Source organism: Schistocerca americana, chromosome X, assembly GCF_021461395.2.
Source record: "Schistocerca americana isolate TAMUIC-IGC-003095 chromosome X, iqSchAmer2.1, whole genome shotgun sequence".
Taxonomy (NCBI): Eukaryota; Metazoa; Arthropoda; class Insecta; order Orthoptera; family Acrididae; genus Schistocerca; species Schistocerca americana.
The window spans coordinates 217,094,043-217,111,729 of NC_060130.1; the positions used below are offsets into that span (position 1 = coordinate 217,094,043).

The following is a 17,687-nucleotide window of genomic DNA, read 5'->3' on the forward strand; positions in this document are numbered from 1 at the left end:
CTGCTCATGTTAAAATCTAACACCATTGTAATTTTTTATAGCATTATTGGAAGCCCTGCCTCCACTCCTCAAATATCGGTGCAATTTTTAAGCGTTTCATACATGTCACACTAGTTCTTGCTTGTATCAACATCCTGCATGCCATTTGCAATAGGTGACTATCCACCCTACCCCAGACCTTTGCTGTGGCTCCCAGGTCATCTAAGAAAGACATCACATCCTCAGCTGAGAAGGGAGTAATCAAATTAATGGCAGCTGAATCTGTTGGAGAACTAGCTGGCTTGGACAGTACCTCCTTTTCCTTCCTAGTGACAAGTTGCCTAGGCAACTCTTCATTATCTGTCGTCATTGCACTACTTGATTAACCAACAACTGAATCGCCTCCTGCTCTGGAACACCTATGTTCCAAATTTGACCATTGCGGAAACCTTACCTGCAGTACATAACCAATTATACAAAACAACATCACTGTAAAACAATGTTTTTCACATTCGTAACCATACTGTATTATTCACACTTTGATGCCTACTCATTAACTTCTATGACTTGGCACACTGGCTAGCAGATGACCATACATTGCCATTGCCACAAAAGTCTGATGAATCAGCTGGTTCTAACAGCTTCACAAGTGCTACCCATAAAACCAGCTGACGTCCTTCCTTGAACCCACCTCCCGTGCACGCGAAAGTAGGGAAAACAAAAATTCTTCACTCACTCCACTGTATGTTGATACTGAGAGTTGCGGCTGTGATGTGATGATGCATGAAGCTGCAAACATCAGCGGTGGTCAACTTTTCCAACACTACGTGGATGGCTTCTATGGTGGTAGGGTTGGATGATAACAGCGGTGGGTGGTTGTCGAGATGTTGGCCATCATTAACATGTGAAAAAAGCATCTCATTAGTCAAATATTTTATTCAGGCTCGAGCTACAACACTCGTAGTGCTGCATCGTACCGACTACGCCCCCTTGTGGCATGTGGTGAGGACAGTGTGTATAGGAGAGCTGAGGCCAGCTGTGATGCAAGTGACCAGAGGAATGCTGACGCCCTGATCTGTGCAGTGGCATATGCACCAACTATGCACGGCGAGGCTGCTTGTGCCAAGGTCTGCTGTGGCAGGGATTGTCCAAGATGAGATCTGGGTCAGTCTTGACCAAAACAGCATCCTCTGCCCAGTCACGGGTGTTACTCACTTGTGACAAGCTGGGGGATGTTTCTGTAATCATCGTGCCCCATAAGCACTTAAATATGGTCCAGGGTATCATAATTCACAGGGACCTTCTTTTGCAGTCCGACGATGAGCTGTGCACCAGTTTAGAACGGCGAAGTGTACATTTCGTTCGACGTGTCCATCAGGGTCCGAGGGATAAGCAGGTTGCCACCGGTGCCTTCATCTTGGCCTTCGAGGGAGATACATTACCTGAGAAGATCAAGGTGATGGTCTACTGCTGTGATGTGAAGCCCTATATCCCTCCCCCAATGTGGTGCTTTCAATGTTGGAAGTTCCGTCGTATGTCCATCCAGGGGGCCGACAGTCCCTTAGTGGGTACGTGTGTGGCGTGCACGGGGCTCCGAGCTATTTGCAGTCTCCTTCCTTTTCCCAGACCTGCATTACCGTCCCTGTTCCTCTCCTTTCCTTTCCTGTCCTTGCTCCTTTCCCCCTGCCCCCTCCTTTCCCTCTTGGTGGAATTCATGTCGACTTGGCTTTCCTCCCGGCTTTGTTTTGGTATGTGCTATTGTTTAGTTTGCTGTATCCATCTCCTTTTCAGCGTTTTGGTCCCCTTGGAGTTTGACCATTTCCAACATTTTCCGTCAGTGTGAGCCATTTGGGGATGAACTCCCTGCCTATTTTCCATGTTGGAGGCTCATCTCACCCTCCCCTCCCCACCCCCCCATTTTCCCCTTGCACCCTGGCCCCCCTTCATGCTAGGTCACCAGCATGGTAGCAAGTCTGTGTGGTGGGGCTGTTAAGTACCCAACTGGCTGAGCCCCCTGACAACACAGGGATCACACTGCTAGTACCTGAGCTGTTAACGGCTCGTGTATGCCAAGGAGTTGATGCTCATCACTTTGGGGCATCAGAACTCCCAGCAATGGCTGCCGTGCCAGATGGCCCTCGCTATGGCGGGGTGGTGCCCACTGGGCGAGCCCCTGGTCAGGGTGGGTGGTACTAGGGCAGACGCCTTGCATATGAAGCGGGAAAGGCTTCAATATCCTGGCCATTCTTTGGCCATTTCTAAGAGTGATAGTAGACATGATAGTCCTTCTGATCCTTTGGCCTTCCCCTCCCTCGCCACCCCATGGGAAGGAGGTCAAGCTTGCCGACTTGGGTTGAAACCTTTCCCTCGGTACCTGGTTTGTATCAGGACAGGTGGTGAGAGTTTTGCCACGACCAAGCCTTTGTTTTTTTGTTGAGGCGATTGAAGATAAGTATCATGGAGTGGAATCCACGAGTAAAATGCAGTCCGGTTCTTTGCTCATAAAGACATATTCTCCTGCCCAGTCTGCAGAGGCTGGCCGGAGTGGCCGAGCGGTTAAAGGCGCTACAGTCTGGAACCGCACAACCGCTACGGTCGCAGGTTCGAATCCTGCCTCGGGCATGGATGTGTGTGATGTCCTTAGGTTAGTTAGGTTTAAGTAGTTCTAAGTTCTAGGGGACTTATGACCACAGCACAGTCTGCGTCGCACCCCACTAATCTTTGAACTCGGTACAGGGTATCATTTTCTACTGGGATCTTCTTCTCCAAACTGACAAGGAGCTCCATGCAAACCTCGAGCGGCAAGGAGTCCGATTTATCCACATTGTTCAGCGAGGCCTTAAAAACAATCACACTGATAGACTCCTTTTTTCTGGCCTTCGAGGGGGATATCCTCCCAGAGAAGGTAAAGGTGGTGGTGTATCGGTATGATGTAAAACCTTACATTCCACCACCGATGAGATGCTTTAAATGCTTACGGTTTGGACACAGGTCTTCCCGCTCCACCAGTTATCACCTCTGTGGTGACTGTGGGGGGCCCCCTCCATGAGGGGAGTGCCTGTGGTCCCCCGCCTGTGTGCATCAGTTGTGATGCGCAGCATCCTCCGCACTCGCCAGCATGCCTGGTGTATGTGAAAGGAGGACGGATTCAAGAGTACAAGACTTTAGATCGACTTACCTACACCGAGGCTTGTCGAAAGTATGACCGGCTCCATCCTGTGCCTCTAACTTCTGCTTTTGCTTCAGTTACGTCCACTCCCCTTCGTACCCCCTCCTCTTCCAAGCCACGCCCAAATTCACCCTCACCCTCACCCCTTTGGGTGCTAATCCCCCTCCCCCGCCAGAGAAGCGCTCCCCTTCTTCAGCAGCCGATGGTACTGGAGCTCCCTCCCGGGACTCCTCTTCCCGGCACCCCCTGAAAGGCGATTTGCAGCTCCACATAGGCCGCACGATCTGCGGCCGGTGGGGGCCGCTATTGCCAGGTGTAATACTGTGTCGTACCACACTGCAGTCTGCCCTTCTGTTCCATCACAAGAGAAGCAGCAGAAACACAAGAACAAGGGAACAAGCGCAAGGCCCCTCAGGTACCCCCCTGATGTGCCACCTTCCCCTCCTCCAGCCAATGAACCAACAGTCTGACCCCACCTATATGGACATTACTCCATCCTTATCGGTGACGGATGGCGACTCGGTGGCGTGACCGGCTCCGGTCCGTTCGCTTGCCATTTGGACTCCAGCTTGAGAATCCTCCAGTGGAATTGTAATGGCTATTTGCGTCACCTCCCGGAGTTGCAGCCCCTTCTTTCCTCCTACTCTGCTGCTTGTATTGTTCTCCAAGAGACCCATTTTGTCAATTCTTACTCACCCACCCTTCATGGGTTCCATGCTTTCTGTTGAAACCAGATTGGCCCTGTGCAGGCTTCTGGTGGTGTTTGCACCTTGGTGCGCAAAGACATTTTTAGTAAATGGGTTCCCCTCCATACCACTCGGGAAGCAATTGCTGTCAGGGTCAACCTGACCACTACAATCACAATCTGTAATCTCTACCTCCTGCCTGACAGGCTACCTCCTGCCTGACAGGCCACCCACATCCCTTGCCCTAACCACCCTTCTTCAACAACTCCCTTCTCCCTCCCTGCTTGTAGGGGACTTCAGTGCCCACAACCCTCTTTGGGGTAGTCACCCGACTATTGCCCTGGGCAGGACAGTTGAATCTGTTGTGGCAGCGCTTGACCTCTGTAACACCGGTACTCCCACAGACTTTAGTGTGGCACACTGCACTTTCTCTTCCATTGGCCTCATCATCTGCAGTCACAGCCTTCTTCCCTCCATTCAGTGGGGTGTCCACGATGACTTATGTGACAGCGATCATTACCCGATTGTTTTGACCTTCCTTCAGTATGTCTTGCTCCGTCACCCTCCCAGGTGGGCCTTCTCTAAAGCTGATTGGGGTGCCTTCTCCTCTGCTACCATCCCCCCCATACTACCACACCGTAGTATTGATGAGTCTATACAGACTTTAACTGCCACCATTCTTGCCACAGCTGTTTCAGCCATCCCTTCTTCCTCGGGGTTACCCCCTCCCCTGTCAAATGATAGTATGATGGTCCCATAGTGGACTCTGGAAATTGCTGCAATCAAATTTCAGAAACGGATTTGCTGGTAATGGTATGTATCTGCCATAGGACCGCACACCTGCTCTTCACAAGACTGGGCAAGACTCGGGCGAATTTTTGGCTATTGTCCCGTTGCAGGAATTTCTGTGCATGGTGTTGTCCTTCCCATCTGTACTTTGTCGCAGAGTGTTTCGCTCAACACTTTGCCCAAGCCTCTGCGTCGACTCAATATCCGCCCTTGTTCCTCCTCCTCCTCCTCAAACAGCGCTCGTAACGACTGCCTTTGTCTCTCATTTCTCTCTACTTGGAGCCTTATAATGCCCCATTTAGCGAGCGGGAATTCGCCAGAACCCTCACCCTTCGTCCTGACACGTCTCCTGGACCGGATTGGATACGTAACCAAATGCTCCATCACTTACCGGTGGCTGGCCACCGTCGTGTACAGACCCTTTTCAATCATCTGTGGAGTGAGGGGGTATTTCCTACCCAGTGGCAGGAAAGCATTGTTATTCCGGTGTTGAAGCCTGGGCAGCCACCTCTTCAGTTGGATAGCTACTGTCCAATTAGCCTTACCAACACCCTCTGCAAGCTCGTTGAATGCCTGGTGAGTTGGCGGCTGTTTTGGATCCTCGAATTCTGTGACCTTTTGTCAGCGACTCAAGGTGGTTTCTGCCGTGGCCGCTCTACATTGGATAACTTAGTCCACCTGGAGTCTGCTGTCCGGTCGGCTTTTGCCCATTGGCAACACCTCATTGCAGTCTTCTTTGACCTGCATAAAGCCTACGACACCAGCTGGTGCCACCACATCCTCACCACCCTTCACGACTGGGGCCTTTGTGGTGCTCTGCCCATTTTTATCCATAACTTTCTTTCATGTCGCTCTTTCCGGGTCCAAGTTGGTTCCTCCTACAGCACTTCCCGTCGGTAAGAAAATGGGGTTCCACAGAGTTCTGTATTGAGCGTCCCTCTTTTTTTCATCGCCATTAATGGACTGGTAGTGGCTGCTGGGCCGACAGTGTTCGCGTCTTTGTATGTTGACGATTTTTGTACGTATGTCGCTTCGTCTGTCGTGGGCGCTGCAGAAAGCCGTCTACAGGGGGGCAATCTACCAGGTGCAATTTTGGGCTCTCTCCCGTGGCTTTCAGTTTTTGGTGACCATATTGTATGTCACGTATTTCTGCCGTCGCCATATAGTCCATCCACATCCGGACCTGTTCCTCAATGGCCAATCCCTCGAGGTGGTGGACACCCATCTCTTCTTGGGTCTGGTCTTCGATGTCCGGTTGACAGGGCTTCCTCGTCTTCGCCAGCTGAAGATGATGTGCTGGTTACGTCTCAATGTTCTCAGATGTCTGTGCGATACCACCTGAGGTGCAGACCACTCTATTCTCCTGCGATTGTACAAAGCACTGGCCCAGTCTCGTTTAGACTACGGGAGTCTTGTCTATGGTTTTGTGTCACCTTCGACATTGCAGATACTAGATCCCATCCACCATTGTGGGGTCCGACTTGCGACTGGTGCCTTCCGGACTAGCCCCGTGATTAGTCTTCTCACAGAGGCAGGGGATTCCATTTCTGCAAGTTTTGCACCAACAACAGCTGATATCTTATGCGCTCTGCATTTGCTGCACCCCAAAACACCCTAATTATGGTCTCCTTTATCCAGACACTCCAGTGCTGTAATTCAAGAAAAATAAAATACACTATACCTGCCCATCCGTGGCCAGCACCACTGCTTCCACAACCCACCACTTCACAGCCTCTGTACCTTAGAGGCCCCAGTGACCCCAGGTCGCTATAGTATCGTGCACACGTGTGACCACATTCACGTAATCACTAATATGTTGGCCACTACTGACCTTAAGCAGCTAGTTGTTTCTGGGTAGAATCATGTTCTGTGCCAAGTTTATTCCCTAGGTGGCACAAATCACAGATCCCCTAGATCGACTATGCAAGAAGGGTGTCAAATTTGTGTGGTTGACCACCTGCCAATTGACATATCAGAACATTAAGTACAGTTTCAAGGTGGTATTGTGACTGACACTATATGCATTGGACCTGCCCTTGACACTCGAGACAGACACTTCCCGATATGGTATAGCGGTTGTTTTGTCTCATAAGGTGTCGGGTAGTAGTGAATGGCCAGTTGCTTTCACCTCTGGAATGTAGACTGTATGGCAGCAAATTACACCTGTTGAGCGACTGCAAAGCTCAAAGCCTTGATTTTGTTGTTTGTGCATTGTTCTAAACTCCTGGAAAATATGATGCATTGTCTGCAGAATTGGGCATTGTTTTTGATTGGGTATCAATTGAAATCCACTTTCACCCAACTCACCAACGTGAACACCCTACCCCCACTTCCTCTTGGTGCCAATGTGCAGTTCAACCACAAGGAAACAGTTTGTTTCCCCTGGACCAACATCCACAATAAATCCTGGTTCAATTCCTTCTGACTGCACGTGAGGTATCCACTGTGTTGTTTCACGATCCTGTCCTGTTGAAAGTTTTGTCTGAGGTACTGGAGAGGTGTCCAGAGAATGTTTTGAGCCTTACTGATCTAGCCTTTCACAATTATTTCATGTTATGCTACTGATTCAATGCTACAAATGATGTTTTAATGATGGCTGCAGAGGACTCTCGAAAACCTGACCATCATTCTATCCTCGCTCTGTCCCCGCATCCTCCAGCTCCTTTGTGCTTGTCATTGGTGGAGGACATGTATGGAGGCACTAGCCCCACAGCACGTGTACTGGCCCAACATCAATGCAGACATTGAATGCGCATACGGCTCGTGTCATGCCTGATCTCTCAATCACTTGTCCCACGGTCAAGGTTCCTCGTCGTGGCCCCATCCTGATAACTTGTCGGAGAAGGTCCTCGTTGATTTTACCGTGACATTTCAGGTTGTTATGTGGCTTTTGGTGGTGGCCACCCTCTCAAAACTTCCCTTACGTGGCGTGGATGCTGTTCATTACCACCATTTCTACCACTTGTGACCTCATGATGGTATTCTACCTTGAGGGAGTGCCACTTATTCCCTGGTGTTGGATAATTAGCCCCCATTTACGTAGATGCAGCTTTAGGCTTTCTGTGGCTGTAATGCGATCACCACCCTGTTTCACCTTGCTCCTAATGGGGAGATTGAGCAGATGGTCCATACATTTAAAACACAGCTGCTGAAGACCTTGCAGACATCATCTGGCTGAAATACTGCATTTGAGTTGGTATTGTACACCATTAGACCTCCTGCATCCTGTGCTGTGTGCCAAACCTGCATATAGGCCTGCCTGTGGGTGGAATGTCTGTCTGGGCATGCATATGCAGTTGGTGTCTGGGATGGACCCAAGGGGTCATCATTGGTGACAGAGAGCATCAGTGGCTTGATGTTAAGGCCAGACATGACTGTCTGACCCACCAACACGAAACAGCTCTGGCTGTGACCACAATCGCATTTGGCACCCTGTCTTCACTTCCGATGCTCAGGCTGGAACTAAGATGACCGCCACCTGTGCCTCGTGTCCCTTATCACTGGAGGATGGTTGAGAGGATAACAGTGTGTGTGCCTGTGGAGGTGGGGGACCAGTCCCTCTGTCCTGACCTTCCATCACTCTTGTTGTAACTGTGCAGTCTGCTGGCCTCTGCTACCCATGCAGTCCTCGGGCCTGGGTTTGTGTCGTAAGAATGAACAAGAAGTAATAATTGCCTTTTGCTACTTTTTTTTCCATTTGAAATGGCTGATATGATTACATGTGTTTAATAAAAATGAATCTTTCACTTTACATTGGAGTGTACATGTAATGAAATTTTCCTTCAGAATAAAACTTTTCACTTGACTGAATCTGAGACTTGAACCTATGCCTTTCGTAGTCAATACTTCTACTCCCTGAGCTGTATGACCACAGGTGCAGTGTGTCTCTCACAGTTTGTCTGCAAATACCTATCTGCTCATTCACATGCTGTAATAGTTTAATTTCTGTACCTCGTGCTGTTTCTGTTGAATTTATTTAAATTTACGTAATACACATTTATGGGAAGAAATGTGGAGAACTGCGGGATGAACCACTTAAAGTTTCCAATATTCATTTTCATCAGTTTGTTGACATATTTCTCACAATGTCTTCCAGATCACATGTGTAGCCTCTGACTTTATCAGAGCTTCAGTCACTCACCCCAGATGGTTGAGGAATATTCCATAGTAAATTTGTAAGGATACCACAGTTTTCCAATATTTTACTAATAAACTGAAGCCCACCATGGACTATGATCATGATGGGACCTTCAGATTATTGCTTTGCTTTGCAGTTGTTATCCCCCATGTGACTTGCCGTGAAATGCTTGTTACTGACATAACTCTGGTTAAATATCTGAGATGAATCTGTCTTTTTAAGTATGAGTACAGTAATGAATCAAATAATTACCTTGGGAACTTACTGAATTCAAGCATAATTTATCTGTTCAACAAACAGTTATGATCAGGAGTGGTTTTAGATTTGTACATAAAAAACTGTATAGGGAGTGTAAAGAATAAGATGGAGTTTTACCAAAAGTGTGTGTAGACTTCTTTAGGCTTCACTGATGGAATGTGGTGGTTAGTGATCAAGAATGCTGTTCTTGTATTTTGGAGGAAAGTTGTTTGGATCCCAGTCCAGCCAGCCTGATTTAGGTTTCCTGTGGTCCCCCAAATTCATTTTAGTTGTATACATCCAAGTGTACCATGGAATGGTTGTTGACAGCATCTTTGGCCAAATAAACTAATACTTCAACTTTTATGACGCAGAGGGGTGATGACTTTTTAAACTTTCCATTCTTTACAGTAGAGCTCACCAATGCCGTTACTAAACTAAATTCACAGAGATTGTTCTTTTGTTAGAAAGTAGTGCAAACTTGGTTTTCAGTTAGCAAATTTGTTTCTTGATTAAATGTATTAAGCTACTCTAAGAAATGTATCAAACTGCTTTGCTCCAAAGTAGAAAAATTATAATTACAATTTATACTGTCTAATGTTGTAAGAGATGTAACTTGTGTGTGTGTGTGTGTGTGTGTGTGTGTGTGTGTGTGTGTGTGTGTGTACACAACTTGAGTAGGCAATACAGCTTACTCAGACATCACTGATCACTGTCCACCCTACCTTAGACATTATTTTTCCTACTTTTCTTTATCTTTGTCTTAAAACATGGTTGACTGGATTTCCATTATTCACTAATTGCTAGTATAAGCATAAAAACTACAGACAGAAGCTACAGACATTATTAAGAAAAGATACTAAGAGCACTGACCTTCAGGCACTTATATATGTTGTCTGATAGTTGTTTTCAGAAATCTGTAGCAGTATATTTACTCATATTATTATGATTCTTTGTTGGACAGCTGGCCATTGGTGTGCACGGTGTGAATCATCTGAAAGCACAGGGGTCCAGGCTGGAGGAGGGAGCTTTATGGTCTGGGGAATATATTCAAGGCATTACCCGAGTTATTTTGTCATTCTGAAAGGCACAGATGATTGATATAAGTATGCATCTAGCCTTGGTTACCATGTTCACTCATACATGCAGTTCGTGTTTTCCTTCACACAGTGGCATTTACCAGCAGGACAATGTAATGTGTCACAGAGCTCACAGTGTATGTGTGTGGTATGAAGAGCACCAGGATGAATTTACTGTACCCCCCTGGCCACCAGACCCTCTGGATTTAAACCCGGTTGATAATCTGTGGGACCACCTCGATTGAGCTGTTCTCGCGGTGGATTCTCAAGAGAAACCTGTCACTTTCTGGCCATGGCACTGGAGTCTGCATGGCTCCATATCCGTGTCGTTACCCTCCAGAACTTCACTATCACTATTCCTGCATGTCTCGCAGTGGTCTATGCAGCAAAAGGTGGTTATTCAGGCTTTCGACTGATGGTCACATTAATGTGACTGGACAGTGTATATGTAACATGTCAAAATTACAATCTTACTTTGGCTGCTATCTTTGCGAGCAATCTGTACAGAATTGGATCCTGACAAGGCAGCCAATTTGAAGAAGTTTTGGGGTTTAAAATTTTATACACATTTTTTGTGCAGGATAAAAAGACATAGCCACCAAAGAGTGGCTACAGATTTTATCAGGTAGTGCTATGGTTAAATACATCCATCCTGTATTATCACAGATATACTTCTATCTTCTAAATGCTGACTTCCTTTGGTGTAGTGCTTTGACATGTTTTGCTTGTAGAAGCTGTCAAGTGGGAATATGATTGCTGAAATAGAGAGAATGATTTGGTCTCAGTGACTTTTCACTCATTATTTCACACTGTCCTATTACACAAAATGATTAAACTATTAGAGTTTTCCTTTTGAACGTGTAACTAATAAGTACTCTCACAGTGGAATCAATACTTTGCAGTAACAAAACTCTTTGGCCCATTCACTGTGAGTTTTTTAAGTGTTTCAAATTATTTGATGGAAAAGAATAAGCTGTAGGCATTGACTCTACTGACGACCAGCCAGCTAGCTGTCAATCAACAATAAATATAGTGTTTGTAAACAAATATGAAGCTTGTGGTTTGGTAGTAATGTAAAGCATTTCTTTATTTTTTGTTATTTGTTTCAGGCTTTGCTTCCACATGTGTACCTCCAGATACAGATCTGCGCACAGTCCTGTGTGTCCCCTTAAATTTTTCGAAGTGTAGTCGTCAGGCACTGGCACGTGCAGCAGAAGATGCAGGATTCGATGTTCTGCAAGTAATTAGTGAACCTATAGCAGCCTTGCTTGCTCAAGGCTGTGGTGTTGAGTCCCCAGATGAGAGAGGGTGAGTGCTGTAATGCAGTATGTTATTCTTGGTATTGGTGATAAGTTATGAAACAATCTGAATGATCTTTAGCTACTAAATGAGGTGTTCAATATTGTTAACATATATTTTAGGGCGAATATGCTGCTCATTATTGAAATTGTTGTTTCCACTATTGACTAGCCTACATAAGATTGGAGGAATGCATGTTTTCTCCTGAGACTTTACTCTGAGGGCTTTGGCCCCAAAACACTGCATAGCATGTGCACATAGGCTGATGTTTTCATCAATAGAGCTGATAAACATTCCACAGTGATACGTTTCAGTGCTGTGTTTTGTGGGTTACATTTCTCCAAATAAATTATTAATTTCTTATTAACGGATGAAACTTTGATGTTAAGATGTCAGTGGTTCAGTTTGTTGAGGAAATCTGCATAAATAGCAGTAAAATATTATTTTATAGTGAAGTGTATATGAGAAAGACATGTTGACTGTTGTTACATGAACCCACATCAGTTGCTTTATCTTTTGACCCTGAGGTCAATGATCCTGCATGATCTAGACTACGGTCAGATTGCTCATTATTAGGTGTTCCAATTTAACGCAGATGATGGATCTCCTCTGGAAAATAACAATCAGATCATAAAGGAAGTCCTTTGGATATCCCATATGTTTACTGTGGGAAGGTCTCGTCTGAGATACAGAAGCAGCTCTGCAGCCATCTGTTTAGTGCAATGGTTACAGCTGGTTGTAAGTAATGCTTGTCAACATCTTAGTTCCTTTTGGTGGTGAACAGGGTTACTGTCACTCGTCTAATGGAATCACAGTTCACAATTTGTTATTTCATGCCCAGTATTGATTGGAATCCTTGGTTTGGAGCCAGGTAGATTTAAACTAGAGGCTCCATTGATTTTTTTGGTGATCTTGGGTGCAGATTTCTTGACTTAATCTGTATTGGATGTAGAATTTTAAAGTGCCTCCCTGAATTGGTTAGGCATGCAGTACCTGCAGAAAGGATTTCCTTCAATAGCGCAATATGTATAGTTTGCAGTATAGTTTGCATCTTTTTTTTTTTAGATAAATTACTTTGTAAGCCTGTTTACCTTTAGATGTTGAACATCAAAGAGCCATGATCACTTCACATGTATGTCATATTGAGGAGATCAAATAGCCATGTAAGTCAACTGTGAAAATGAAAACTGAATATTAGGTAACTGGACAAGTATTAAAGGCAAGATCACTGAATTACTGTGACTTGCTTAAACAGCATTGCTTGTGTAGCAAGTGGAACAGAAAATTGGGTAAAACTAGAAACAAAATCTTAAATTCTGACTGGAATATATATGTGACAAGTCTATTTTTGTGTAATGAGATAAATGCAGTCAACAATAGATAATTTGGGTAAAGTTAAGCCTTAAAGGTGGGCCAAAATTTCTTACTAAAACTATCTATTGGTGACACACTACATCAGTTGAGATGGCATGGAATGCTACGGAAGATTTGTGGAAAAATATTTCTGATAAATTACCTGATCGTGTTTTAGCCATAGGAGAGGTTCCTGTTAGCCAGCCATGCATGACACAGATGGCAGGATGGCGGTTCTAGTGAAATTGTACTAAATATCTTATCTGAAAATTATCTTGGACAGCCAACTAAGTAGAATACATACGATGTAAGTATACAATTTATGCTGTCAATAAAAAAATGTGAACTTTTCAATTCAGTGAAAATAAATGGATGAATCAACAAACACAGAGCTACAGCAGCATCATTGATCAGTGGTGTTGAATGAAAAGTTGTGCATGATGTGTCAATAAAATGACAACAAACTATCTGAGCAACTATTTACATCTGGGAAGGAGAATATTGATTAATGGGAGAAATTCACAAGCCTTGTCAGAAACATGCTGGTTGAGTTTGTGTGATGGGATGTAGTGAGATGTGGGGAAGGACCCACCAAGGTTCAATGACAATATTACTCATTTAGCCCCTGAGGGCTCACAACTCTCGTGTCAGTACCTACCTGCTTGGCTACCATGGGGCCCCATGCTTTGCAGCATTACTTCGTTTCTGTCCTGCAAGCTTATACTTCCACTGTCACTTTCTCCCTCTGTCTCTCCATTGTATGGTTTTCTTGATGCAGACCCAGCTCAGATCTCGTTTGTGACTGGGATTAGAGTTTCTGCTTTTTTTTTTTTTTGTTTTCTACAACTTTTCATTAAGTAAAGACATAGTCCCCGTTGTTAGGTTTGACCTGCCATCAGTTTTCAGATTCTCCAGAAATGTTTACCATGCAGGGAAGGTCACCCAATGCAGTGTAAACTCCAGCATGGTGGCCATCCTGTCATGGTGGTCATCAAATAGCTGCACAGTGGTAGCCCCCTGGCCACGTGGGTATCGTATTGTTGGTGTGTGAGCTGAAAACTTCCCATGTATGCCAAGGTTTATGTGCATGTGCCCATTGTGACTGGGACACGGGGACTCCGAGCAACGGATTACTGGCCACGTAGCCATTTTCTGAGGCTGGGTGGCGCACATGGCAAGAGCCCCCATTCGAAGTGGGTGGCACCATGGCGGATGAGCCGCAAATGAATCGGATGAAGTTATCTTCCGCCGGCAGCTGTATGATCCCAGCAGTCTCTATGGAAGGAAAGTACGATTTAAGTGCAGAGAGATATGTCCATAAAATATTTCCTTCCATAGGGCTAAGCGGCAAGCAGAGAAATATCCCCCCCCCCCCCCTGTCCCCCCAATAATTAGTTTGCTCAAGGATTGCTGGGGATTCCTTCTTGGCCACAGAACCCTTCTTCTTTGTGGAGAACATAGAAGTCAAGCTTGGGGAAGTGGCAGCCATTTCTAAAATGAAAAGTGGGTCAATTTTGATCAAAACAGTATCCTCTGCCCAATCACGGGTGCTACTAGCTCTTAACAAGGTGGGTGACATACCGGTGACTGTCACTCCCCATAATAGTCTAAATATGGTTCAGGGAATTATTTTCACAGAGACCTGCTCTTACAATCTGATGCTGAGCTACGCACCAACTTGGAGTGCCAGGGTGCACACTTTGTTAGTCATGTACATTGGGGACCAAAGGTCAACAGTGTCGCTACCAGTGCCTTCATGTTGGCCTTTGATGGTGATTCATTACCTGAAAAGGTCAGGGTGACATTATACCAAAGTGATGTGAAAGAAAGCGTCACTCCCATGGACACCTGCCCAGATGGACTCTCAGCTGTGTTGACTGGGATGCTTTTGCCTCTTTTGTTGCCCTTGGCTCCCCACTGCATGGAGATATTGATGAGGCAGTCCAGAATACAACTACAACCATTATTTGAGCAGCTGATTTTGGCGATTCCCTGTTCCTTCTGTGCACCCCGACAGAAGACAATACCTGAATGGTCATCAGAAATTGCAGAGGCCATTAGAGATCGTAGGCGAGCTCTCCAGCACCGTAAGTGGCACCCATCGATGGAGCACGTTATTGCCTTTCAGTGGCTCCATGCCTGGGTCTGTCATCCAATAAAACGATGGAAACAAGAATGCTAGGAACAGTACGCTTCAACCATCAGACCATGAACCTTCCCTTCATAGGTTTGAGCCAAGGTCAGATGTATCTACAGATACCAGACACCTGCAGGTGTACCTGGTGGTGGTACGTTGAATGATGCCATCTACACTAACACAGATGCCACATTTTTCTCTGTATTATGCTACGGCCTCTGAGTCTGAGAACTGTCAACCCTTTTTTGTGTCCTAAAAAAGTGGGTAGAGCAAAAGCAGTTATCTTTTACTGCACACCACCTGGATCCGTATAATGCTCCATTCAGTGAGTGGGGATTTGTCAGTGTCCTAGCCCACTGCCCCAGGATCGGACCACATCCTCAACCAGATGATCAAGCACCTATCTGTGGATTGTCAGTGTCATATCCTTGCCATCTTTAACTGCATCCTGGAGTGAGGGCGACTTCCCATTGCAACAGCGACAAATCATCGTCATCCCAGTACTGAAACAGGGCAAGCACCCTCTAGAGATGAATAGTTATTACCCAGTTAATCTCACCAGTGTTCTCTACAAGTTGTTTGAATGCATGGTGAGCTGGCGGCTGTGTTGGCTCCTTGAGTCTCGGGGTCTTCTGCCTCCATCCCAGGGCGGTTTTTGCCGAGGTGACTCTGTACTGAAAATCTGGATTGCCTGGAGTCTGCCATCCAAACAGCTTTTGTCCAATATCAACACCTTATAGCCATCTTCTTCGACCTGAAAAAGGCTTAAGACACCACATCCTAGCTACTGTACACATCTTCTTATCCCACCATACTTTGCAGGTTCAACTTGCTGCTTCCCACAATACCACCCCCACCCCCCCCCCTCCTCCCACAATCCGACGAGAGAATGGGGTACCACAGGGCTCTGTTAGTATGGATGTCGCTGAACATCGACTGCAAGGTGCCATAGGAAAGGCGCAGTCATGGGACCTCACCCATGGCTTTCACTTTACAGTGTCGAAACTCATGTTATGCACTTCTGTCAACATTGTAGTGTTCACCCACAACCAGAACTTTACCTCAACAGCCAACTACTCAATGTGGTGGGAACGTTTTGGTTTTTTGGACTGGTCTTAGATCCTAAGTTGATGTGGATTCCCCATCTAAGCTAGATTGATCGAAAGTGTTAGCTGCACCTTAATAGTCTCCACTGCCTGAGTAACACCAGCTGGGATGCAGATCGTACTACCTTTCCACAGCTTTACGAAGCCCTGAAAGAATCCCGTCGAAACACCGCAATCCATCCCCCGCAACAGCAGTCCAGATCAAGGATTACAATCGCAATCCACATCCTGTCTCTCCTCTCTGAACTCCAGTTGTTTCCTCTATCACCTCTCCTCCAGGCCCATTCACTACACATTCATGGTGCATCCCTCGGCCACAGCGTTGTCTTGACCTATCACCAGATCTGAAAGACTCGGTTCCTTCTGAGGCCGTCTGCCACCAATTTTTAGCCATTCTTGTCATATCTTGGGGTTCAGAAGTAGTCTGTACTGATGACTTAATGGGTGCTGGTCACGTGGGCTTTGCTTATACTCGCATGGGACACTGAACTGTGCTCCCTGCCAAATGGTTGTAATGTTTTCACTGCGGAGTTGGTAGCCATCTCTCGTGCTCTTGAACATATTAGTTTCTGCACCGGTGGATCCTCTCTCATCTTCAGCAACTCCTTGTGCAGTTTGCATCCCTTGACCAATGTTACCTTCACTGTCCCTTGGTAATTGCTATCCAGGGTTCCCTGTATGTCTGGACCCCAGGCCACATCAGGATCCTGGGAAATGAACTTGCTGGTAGCCTGGCCAAACTGGCTACCTGTAAACTGATTTGTGATGTTGGTATTCCAGTAATGAACCTCTGATCAGTATTATGCCATGAAGGTTAGGGAATCTGGAATGGCTCACTCTGACTTTGCCAAACAAAGTAGGGTGATTAAGGAGACTACAAATCTGTGGACGTCCTTCATGTGGGCCTCTCTCAAAGACTTGATCGTCCTTTTGCTGGCTGTGTATTGGCCATACTTGGCTAACTCTTGGTCATCTCTTCTGTCGCAAAGACCCACCTCTCTGTCATTGTGGTTCCCATTTGCTGGTAGTCCACATTTTGCTGGACTGTCCGAACTTAGCCACCATGCAATGGGCTCTTAATCTCCCTCACTCGCTGTCTCTGGTGTTAGGAGACAATGCCTCAGTGGCTGACTTAGTTTTACGTTTTATTCTTGAAGGGAGCTTTCACTGCTCTCTTCAAGGTAGGTCCACTTACCCATATTGGCCCATTGATGGGTTGGCAGAACACTCTTTGCCTCCTCTGCCAAGTCCGTGCTGTGACTATCTGGGCATTGTGGTGCAGCCTGGTCCTCACCTTACCTGCTCTTTTACTCCCCCCCCCCCCCCCCCCCCCTTCCATGGTCTGTTAGACTTGTTCGTCTTTTGTCTCTCTGTACTTCTCTCGTCGTGTCCATGTTGCTAGTCTCTTTCCTAGGTGATTTCTGAGTGGGCTACATCTGGTAAGGGGGGGGGGGGGGGGGACTGGGATGTATGTTCCCTCATTGCATTGCACTGTGCTTTCGGAGGCTTCTGGCTGCTCCCTAGAGGGAACACCTTTCTTGTGCTCTCTCTGTCTTTGTTTCTTTCTTTCTTTCTTCTTCTTGTCCATTATCTCACCTTCATAGACCTTGGGGTTTTCCTCCCGTGGGTTTCGTGTGGTAGGCTATCTGATCTACAGGCATGTAGACCTGTCTGTCTGAGGAAAAAGGGACTGATGACCTAGTAGTTTGGTCCCT

The 17,687-nt window shown here is 46.2% G+C and overlaps 1 protein-coding gene across 1 annotated transcript in view; it reads left to right on the forward strand.

The window, feature by feature from the left end:
- LOC124555926 (heat shock 70 kDa protein 14-like) overlaps nucleotides 1-17,687 on the forward strand; it is a 141,187-nt gene that overhangs the window by 39,320 nt on the left and 84,180 nt on the right. The window contains exon 4 of the mRNA XM_047129980.1: nucleotides 11,187-11,385. Within this exon, the coding sequence (XP_046985936.1) occupies nucleotides 11,187-11,385 (199 nt within the window). The remainder of the gene's footprint in view (nucleotides 1-11,186; nucleotides 11,386-17,687) is intronic.